This window comes from Gymnoscopelus microlampas (genome assembly GCF_963454915.1).
Source record: "Gymnoscopelus microlampas genome assembly, chromosome: 17".
NCBI classification, from domain to species: Eukaryota; Metazoa; Chordata; class Actinopteri; order Myctophiformes; family Myctophidae; genus Gymnoscopelus; species Gymnoscopelus microlampas.
In genome coordinates, this window is record NC_139954.1 from 23,468,629 (window position 1) to 23,478,982 (window position 10,354).

At 43.8% G+C, this 10,354-nt stretch overlaps 1 protein-coding gene across 1 annotated transcript in view; it reads left to right on the forward strand.

Annotated features, from left to right (window-relative positions):
• clybl (citrate lyase beta like) overlaps positions 1-10,354 on the forward strand; it is an 81,003-nt gene that overhangs the window by 56,804 nt on the left and 13,845 nt on the right. Inside the window, exons 3-4 of the mRNA XM_084084002.1 lie at positions 4,049-4,237; positions 9,519-9,620. Coding sequence (XP_083940128.1) covers positions 4,049-4,237; positions 9,519-9,620 — 291 coding nt within the window. The remainder of the gene's footprint in view (positions 1-4,048; positions 4,238-9,518; positions 9,621-10,354) is intronic.

Genomic DNA, 10,354 nt, shown 5'->3' on the forward strand with positions numbered 1-10,354 from the left:
CCCGGCATCTGGTTTGAATCTAGTAGTAGTGTGTGTGTGCTACCGTGTTACTGATAGACGTTGCGACCGCTGGCTCCTCCTTTGATTTTTCCATCCTCCTCGTCTTTTCTTCCGGCTCTCCTCCTCACACAATGCCTGTGTTTGTTGGGGAGAGGCATCCGGGGCGCATGCAGGTTTCTCTTCAGTTGCACTGTGTCAAACAGACTGCACTCCAGACTTCGAGACAGATGCAGATATGTGCTGTTGTCTTGCCATGTGTTAAGTTAACCACTTAGCCCTATTGTATACCTATGCTACTCAAAAATAGAGAATCTACAAGCCCACAAGGCATCGCGTTGCGTTGCGTTGTGAGCTTGTAGATCTGCTATTTTGGAGGGGAAAAAAAGAAAAATCTTAAACATTTGATGGAATTATGGACACCATGGTTAATGTGCTTAAAGGGGTATAAGTATTGCAGGTAATCTTCAAAGATTATGTTTTTGCCCTTGTCTGTGGGTATGTGTGTCCATCCACCTGTCCACAGCTAATCTCGAGAATCGCTAGACCGACTGGCATCAAACTTGGCATGGTCACTGCAGTAGGCCAAGGAAGACACTTCACCCCAAATGTTGCAAATCGGCCATGGTGGCGCTATAACAGGGCGCTTTACGCGTTGGCCAATGGCCTATCATGCTTGACCCTTAGGTCGTACAATACATTTTATTTCCCCTGGATGCCTTGGATCACTACACAGCTCCCCATATAAGCCACGCCTATTTCTGCCATTTAGCATTTTCTTCTAAACACACCTTTTGCTACTACTCCTACAGATTATGTTCAAACCTCACACCAATCAGTATACATCATCTCTGGAATCATGTGAAGAACTTCATATTCCATTCCGATTGGCTATGATTGCCTTCCAAAGTTTGCGGGAGGGGATTTACAAACGATGGCAAAAATCATGAACGCTTTCATTTCATTTTAACCTTTATTTAATTCTCAGAAAACACATTGAGGGCCGAGACCCTCTTTTCCAGTGGTGCTGAGATTACAAGTCTGAGAAAAGGACAAACAATATAAAAATACATTTTAAATAAATAATATGACATGATTTAAAAGAAAATTACATCACAATCATGATTTACCAACATCAATTAAAAAGGGTGCAATTTAGATTTGATAAAAGTTGATATATCTGACTGAAAGTGACCTAGGGGAACAAGAGAGCTGTACTCAATAAGCAACCCCTGTAAGGTGTTCCAAAACTTGAAAGTGGACTTAACAAACTCAGTGGAGACACGTGGAATCTCAAGCATCAAACAGTCCTGAGAGCACGTTTGAAAGGCACTAGTTTTCCACTGCAAAAGAGAATTTAAATAAGAGGGTAAACGCCCAATTAAAACTATATAAATAAATAAATAAATAAAAAACAATGCTGATCTCTCCAAGTCACAAGGGAGGGCCAACCAACCTTATTATTGCGAACGCGGAAGGAAGGCGCGCCTCCGCCCAAGTGGAGCTTACTATGAAATCCTGCTCGGCTTGTGTGTGTGTGTGTCTGTCTGTGTGCATGCACTGCCTGTGTGCAGCCTCCAGAGTGCGCCAGAGTGCCGAGCAGGGTTTCATACACACACACACACACACACACACACACACACACACACACACACAGACACAGACACAGACACACAGACACCTGCACTACAGTGTGGCCATGAAGAACGCAGGAATGTAGACAATGCTCTGATTAAAATGCACACACCTGCAACATATTTCGAGCTGCGTTCGCTTCCAGCGTTCGCGCGTCTTACTTGTAATATACAGTATGACAGGTGTGAACAGTGTTTTAGCTGTCGCCTGATGCATTTCTGTATATCCCCATAGTCCAAAGCAGAGAGGAACCGTGCCTCATGGAAAACGGGATCTATTGTGGTAAAAGAAGCCAAGCTTCATTTGCAATGGCTTTGTTAAAATCTCAATGTGTGTATTAAAAGTATGTTTTCCATCCAACCAATTCCTAAGGTATTTATAATAAGGAATGGAAGTACCATTTGAGGTGCATAGCTGAGGATCATTATCATTAAAAACTCCCTAAGTAGAGGATTTAAAACCAATTTAAAATCCAACAATGGTTTCTGGAATACATCAAAGGCAAGTTGCAACATATGAACAGATACCTGTACAGAGTCTGAAAAGCAATATAAGATTGTGTCATCTGCATATAAAAGGATATTACAGGTCCGTAGTGTGTTTATAACGTTGTTAATATTTATATTAAACAATATAGGACCCAAAATAGAGCCTTTGGGAACTCCTTTTAGAGATTTTAACGCTCCAACTTTGACACATTGCAAAACAGATGCGCTCCTTCCTCTCTGTTTTTGACACATTGAACGCACATTGATGATAAACGCTGCATCCAATCTACCCCAAAGTTGGGTCCCATGTTGAGAGGCCTCTAAACAACACAGAGCCAAAAGCTCTTTCACTTACATTTATAGGAGGTGCTAAAATGTCACTGTTTGTTCCAGAAACACAAGATTTGTAACTACAAAATAAAATAATTGTGGGGGGGAAAAAAGCATGGTCTGGAACCACATGCAATACATTCACAGACCACCAGTGGCTTTAAAAACAACATACTATATCATGCACGCCCAATCATCCCCAAATTGAATTGCATGTTGTGGGTCCTATAGACCATATTCACACGGCGGACATTTTGGAATTTAACATTGAAAGTGCCACCCCGTTGCCGTGGCAACCGGGGTGGCACTTCATTGACTTAATAGCAACATGGCCGCCGTGTGAATATGGTCTAGCCCATAGGGGGCGCCACAAATGCAACAAGTTGCACCGTATGGCGTATAAATGCTATTTCCCACGCAGCTTCCTTGGGTCCTGGCGGCTGCAGCCCTTGGCTAGGCACACACATTTTGTGTGTGTGAATAGTAGCAAATGTTCATGCACAGGTCACGCGCACATACGCATATACTCGTATAACATTTCTCCACAACTATATTTCAGAAACATAATTATACTTGCACGCATACATGTTCTCAAGTATAGACCAATTATTTGTTTACTAACATTGAGACTGGACGCACAGGTGATTGTTTCATGCAATTAATTCCCAACCTGTTGTTTTGGGGTGCGCTGTTTTCAGCACACCCCAACCCCCTCTTGTGTGTTGGCTAGTGAGGCACGTCCTAGCGAGACCTGATAGAATGGGTTTCATTGCGCGCATACTGGTTGCGCGCATACTGGTTCTTATCAGTGTGACGTCGTCTGTTAAGGGGTCTATACATTTTTTTGTACTTTTTTTTGTCTTCCAATTAGTTTTTAACCACTTAAACCATATATGCGCCATTGACAGGGGTCCTCCAGAGGTCTACACTTGGTCCCCTCCTTTTTTTCCTTTCACACTAAATCTCTACGTTGGAAATAGCATATCTGCAACACATTTCATCAATGGTTCAAGTGGTTCAAGGACCACACCAGGTGTAAATACATGTCATTGTCTATTCATAGTTTCAGCCACAGCCTATAAATAGAACATTTTCTTAATTAACTTAGTTAATGACTTTAATTTTAGATTTTCTGAGACACAGAGCTGGGCAACCATCTTATATTGAGCATTAGGACTAATTATATGAACATAGGTTGAAAATGGGTGAAGTCTTTTTAAAAGCCTTACTGATCCTAACTGAATAATTGAGTCATTGTTTACTAACCATTATTAATAAGTCTCTGGACTGGAATGAAGTGGAATTTCAACTTAAACATGCCAGACCACCAGTATGGTCCTTTTAAGTATACTGTTATGTTTTATCCTGTGGGTTGTACTATTGCTTGCACTAAGCACAATACAAATGAATCAATCAAATATGATAAAATATTTCATAACAATTGAAATTCATATTGAATGCACGTCTTTACAACAAATTCACATATTTTTACATACAGTAGTTGAAATATGATATCATTAACAATTGCATCCTGTTGCATTATGAGCCAGTGGCTTCACACTGAATAATTGTGACGATGTCTCATTCTTGTGGTCCAGACAGAGGCCAGGGAGACTATCCCCAGGATGCTGGCGGAGCTGGACCTGGGCAGGACTGAGAAGTGTGTGAGGGTTAACTCTGTGTCCAGCGGTCTGGCAGAAGACGACCTCCAGGTGATACTGCAGGCAGAGGTGCTTCCTCCTGCCCTCATGCTGCCTAAAGTGGAGGATACCCAGGAGGTGCAGTGGGTAAGACTGTAGCAGCAGATTATGGTTCTTCTTAAAAAAGAAAAAGAAAATCCACAGCGTAACACTAAATGAAGCCATCAGTGGTTTTCTGCCTTATTAATGAAACATGCAGCACAAGAGGCACACTCTCTAGTTCCCCAAGGGAAAGCAGGGAACTGTTAAGCATACAAAACAATGAACGTGACTAAAAATACCCATGACATTTCTTCTCATCTCGCTGCGTCTCTAAAGAACACAGTGGCACTCATGCGCAAACTCATGAAGTAAGAGGAAACCGCGGGAATCTTCAAAGCAACAATAACAAACTTTTCCATTTCCCAGTAAAAGCGGGAATCGATCCCTGTGGCAGGACCTAGGGAGAAACTGTGTTTTTCTTGGCTCTGGCTCAAGAAACGGATGACATTTCTGCAGATTAGCTTCAGAAGCTGTAGAGCACAATGGTGACTTCTACCACTGCTGGAACAAAAAAAACAAAAAAAGTCATGTTGTGGCCAACTGCAGTAAAACCTCACCTAACCAAACTACAAACTCAACCACACCGGTGCGGTGAATGGAAATGAGCTGCAATGCAAAAATATCTTTCCCTTCTTAAAAAGGCACACATTTAAATATTATAATATATATCAGTTGTCCAAACATGTCACTGGTTCAAAAAAGCTCCCCTTCTACGGGGCTTCTGGGCCAATACGTTGATCATCATTTTTGATGATCAACCTGTTGGCCGACCAAAAAATGACCAGAAAAAGGTCTCAGTTGCAGTATAATGAGCATTATGAATATTTTGACTGAAAAAAAAGTTGTTGATATTTCCCCCCCAGGTTTTGCCATTTCCCTGTGCTAAGTTGCTTGCACCAGTAGTTAAGAGGCGTGTTTGTGTTTGGACCGATCCCTCTGGCTCTCTATAAAGGGGCGCTGTGCGGATGTCAGCTCCCACAGGTCAGGAGACAGTGACATCATTAAAGCAGGCCTTTCTGATCAGCTCCATATGGGACACTTACCGGGAGGAGCCCTATTACTGTCTGTCTGCACATCTGTCTGCCGCTCTGTCTCCTTCTGTCTTTCTCTCTGTGTTCTCTTGATATCAATCTCTCCAGCTCTCTCCTTTTCTGTCTGTTTATTATGACTGGATTTACATGGCAGGCTCTATTCTTCCAGTAACGTTTGTGTTGAATAGCGTCAGATTGCAAATTGCCAATGTGAGAAGAAATGGGAGCTGATGAGAAGAGAATAGCATTGGAAAGAAAAGTGTTCAGGGTAATACAGGAGGAAAGCACTGCAAAAGAAAGAGAGTGAGAGAGAGAGAGTGAAAGGAGGTTGTCCAGTCCTTTCCTCTGTGTTTTACGCAAACCTACACACACACACACACACACACACACACACACACACACACACACACACACACACACACACACGCCCAGAGACTTGGGGCCAGGAGCAGGAAGTTTTTAACTAGTGGTTTTAATTAGAACACGTCTATTTCCTGCTGCCCTCTCTTTCTTCCCAGTCTAATTGCCGACAGGTGTTTCTCTCTCTTCACTCTTTCTCCATTCACCTCCTTCCTTAACTTCAAAAGGCATCATTTTTCTTTTTCTTTCTCAGATGTTTATGTTATGCTGGACATTTTTAACCATATTAAAGTCTCACTGTACCTCAAATATCTGCTTAAGCGACCCAGTGGCTACCAGTTTTTGTTGATGCAGAGTGTGTGTGTGTGTGTGTGTGTGCGTGCATGCGCACGCACGTTTACAGGTGCAGGTGCACACTTGTGTCACTAAATTCTGCCGAATTGAATACCCTTATTACATTACATTAATTTATTGTTCTATGTGCACATTGCTGAGTTGGTCTGCCTGCCAAACTTTGTATGTCTTCTCCTGTGCACACACGTGTCTGTTTGTATTTTCTGTGTGTTGTAAGCATGTTTCTGATTCTCTCCACCCTTGTAAGGCAAGGCAGTAAATCCCTCTCCTGTTTATTTTCCTCCCTTTTTTATTGATATTAGCACAGGAACCTCCAGACTGATTTGTTACTAAAAGATGGACTTACTTGTTTTCCTTTGTGTGGAAATCTTTAGCTCTGCCTTCCTCCTCCCCCCCAGCCCTTGTGTGACTGACAGGCCTTATTGGGCGATAACAGGCGTAACTCCCTCCTTTTGTCCAAGGACAATTCTCACACAAATTCGGAGCCGTGCGCATTCTTTGCCCGCCACACTATTTGGTGTGCACTCGGACCGAAAGAATTGCACCCTGGCCCCGCTATACCCCAACCCTCTCCTCCTCCTCCTCCTCCTCCTCCCGTCCCCTCCCCTCATCCCTTTCTCCGCTTCCCCTCTGTGAAATGAACACTTCAGCAGGCCGGAAACATTTAATCTGGCCCCCTTTTGAAGAAAATTAATTGAAACTTGTCCCACTATAGCCTCCTTTTTCTTGAGAGTCCCCATCTCCCTCCTTCCCTTCTCATGGTCGGGGTTGTGAAAACCCTTGGCAGGCTTGTGTTGTAGCGTGGCACTAAATGGGAAGGAGAGGTGTGAGGTTTTTTTTTTGCGTCTCTTTAAAAAAAAAATTAGGGCGTCTCTCACTCAATGTGAGTGATGGTCCTCACGTTGAGTGCCAGCTAATGGTTGTACCTAAAGCAAGAGGAACAATCAACCAGCGCCTCTTGTGCGCCATGAATTGGGGCCCTTAACGTCCATTATGGATGAACTGGAGAATACACCAAAAGCATATAAACATGTAATCAAAGAGAGGGAGAGAGAGAGACTCGGCTGTTGAAGCTCTTATTCGCCAACGGCACTGCCGATAGAGCTGCCATTTGTTTTCACTCAGCCGAGTCCAAACATAAGCCCCATGGTCACAGCCTGGTAAGGACTTGCACACTCATCGTAGCGCTGGTATTCTGCATGTATTATCCATCATGTATAATATCCATCCCAATATCTTCACATAGGTTTATCTACACCCTCTTTTGAACCCCCCATTCCCTCTCTTGTCCTCTGTCGGTCTTTCCCCCTCTCCCCTTCTCTCTCTCTCTCCACATTTTGGGAAGGGAGAGGGTGGGTGGTGTGTTGGGGGGGGGCTTATATTATGTTAAGCCCCCAGCGTTAGTTTTTTTATGTTGCCATAGCAGCCTTGCTCCTGCAGGGTTGTGACCTCAGATGATTACAGTACAAAGCCTATTGGGTCTTGAAAACCTCTTTGAAGATGAAAAGTCTTTGATGGTTTGTATTTATGCAAATCTCTCAGATATGATTTATCCTACTGAGATTGAATGGGGAGATGATTAAAATTGGCCCTATTTTTTTTTCTCCCCCCAAATCCTTCAACGGAGGCCCACTCTTTGAGTTTGAGAACAAGTGTGGCATGAGTGCGAGCGTGGCGGCTATTTTTGGTCCTCATTTACAAGGAAAAAATAGCTGCACACTTTACCTGAGGTTATTTATATCTGTCACCTTATCTGTGTGTGTGTGTGTGTGTGTGTGTGTGTGTGTGTGTGTGTGTGTGTGTGTGTGTGTGTGTGTGTGTGTGTGTGTGTGTGTGTGTGTGTGTGTGTGTGTGTGTGTGTGTGTGTGTGTGTGTGTGTGTGTGTGAACGAGAGAGTGAAAAAGAGTAGAGAAGGAGGGGGGGACATGCAGTTAGACATTTCTACTCACAGATCCCCCCTGCCCCCTCTGCTTTTTTTGGGGGGGGGGGGATTCAGGCTTTGAAAGAAAATATCTGACGGTAGGGGCTTTTGTGTGTTTCCAGATGATAGATTTTGGAATTTGGGCTACCCCACTGGCAGTCCAGGGCTGGCTGTGAGCTGGTCTGTTGGAAAAAATTGGAATGCTTTGGTCTTCAAAGAACTAAACTTGGTTCTAAAGCCCTTCTTTAGGTGAGCTCGCATATTAGCAGGAGCCACGCGGAATAAAGGCCTCGGCGAAGTGTCATATCACAGTCTGGTTGTTGCTCCAGTCTCCTCGTTTCCCGCCACCGTCGGGGTGGGTGCAGAATGGAATAATGCACTCAAACACGCCCCTGAATCTTGTTTCTTATTCCCCCACCGTTTTTATCCCCATGCTATTTCGTGTATTTTTCATGTGTCTACACGTATGCATGTGTTTTTTGCATGCGTGTAGCCTCTTTGGAGATGAGGTGGCGTGTGTGTATAGATGAACGGCATATTGTGAAAGAAGACGGAGCAGAAGACTTCAGGCACTGGGGAGCCTTGTTGATCATGCAATAAATATAATTTCCCCCTGTGTTTGGTGCAGCACTGCTCACCCCCATCCCACCCGCCACCCCCCCCCCCCCCCCCCCCCCCCAACCACCACCCACACACACACACACACACACACACACACTCCCAGCACTTAATATTTTTCTCTGAATAAAGGCTGCAATGGGAATGGTGCAGGTAAATAAAGGTGTCAAGATTCTTCACATTTTTTTTGCGGGTTAAAATTCAATTTCTTTCTCTCCACCTCTCTCTCTCTCTGTCTCTCTCTCTCTGTGTGTCCCACCGTGGTTTTATAAAGCCCTGTCTTATCATTTTGCTGTATTGTTAATCCTGAATATTTTTCACGGTTTCAAATTCACTCTGACACAAGCAGTTTGATATCTCAGTTTGGTGATTCCTTTTCTTCCCGTTCATGTTACATGGCAAGGCATTAATGACATCACTCACCCCACTCTGACTGCTGAACCTCTCTACGCCATCACACAGCAAAGATATGTCAGAAAAACACTGCATTTTGTCAGATTTACCCACTTAAGCCCTATTTTATGCTTTGGTGTATGACGGTGTTGCACACAAATTGTTAAATAGAACTACAAGCTTACAACGCCTCGCATGGAGACAAATTGTAAGCTCATAGATCTGCTATTTTCAGTATTTTTGAAGATTATTTTATAATGACATGCCCAAAATAGGGACGCCAGGTTGACAGCGATTTAAATATATCGGCATAGAGAACCTCGCAGCAAAGTTTTGCATAAAGAAAGGAAGAACAATTCACTCCAAAAGCAAATACATGGCTAAAAGCATACAGCATGAGCTATGGTTACGCAAAGAACTGACAAATCCTTGCTGTGCTGTTTTAGAAGAGATCAACAGTAGATGTCTCTCTGTGGCGAAAACAAATAAATGCATTGTGATTGCTTTTTCCCCCTATTCAGATGAGCAGTGACTGTATTTAATGAGGTGTGTGTGTGACTCTGTGTGTGTGTGTGTGTGTGTGTGTGTGTGTGTGTGACTCTGTGTGTGTGTGTGTGTGTGTGTGTGCGTTTTGTCCCCCTGTGTTAAGTTCGTTGACAGGTTTCAGCGCCACTTGAAAGGACGAGCGCTGACGGAGCCCGTTCGGCTGGTCACCTTCGTGGAAACCGCTGTGGGCCTGCTCAATTTTAAGGTAAAATTGCAAAACAAAATCCCAACCCCCAAAAACTGCCTGCGTAAGACATTCTGCTGTTTGTCCCTCGTTCACTTTAGATTAAAGACTGTGTCAGCTGGCACCGCGCTCCACGTGTCTAAAGAGAGATGGGACAGGCATTCAAAGTGCTCGGACAGTCTCAAAATGAGGCTTTTGAGGTTGTTGTTTTTTTGTCTCTTTATAATCTCTCTCTCTCTTACCCCCCGCTCTCTCCCCTTAGATAGACACACTGACATTTAATTAGACCTGTTTTAAAATAATCTTATTGGATGAGTTTTTAATGATATTTTGGCAGGCATCAAAGCAAGTGTGGTTGCAGTTCAGCGTGACCTTCAGCTACATGGGGGGAAAGGGCGCGGTCTGGGGATTTGGGGAGAAACATTCTGTCCTCTTTCTCTTGATTTGTCTTTTGGTTACCCCCCTCTTGGTGTGTGTGTGTGTGTGTGTGTGTGTGTGTGTGTGTGTGTGTGTGTGTGTGTGTGTGTGTGTGTGTGTGTGTGTGTGTGTGTGTGTGTGTGTGTGTGTGTGTGTGTGTGTGTGTGTGTGTGTGGACTGAACCCCAGGGACTGAGGACGAGAAGAAAAAAATCGCTGTGTCACAGCTAGTGCTTAAATTAATTTGGGAGCCAAGACATGCAAGACACATTCCTGTTGTTCCAGGCTTTTCACAATAGACATTACACTGTGTGTGTGCGTGCGTGCGTGTGTGCATGG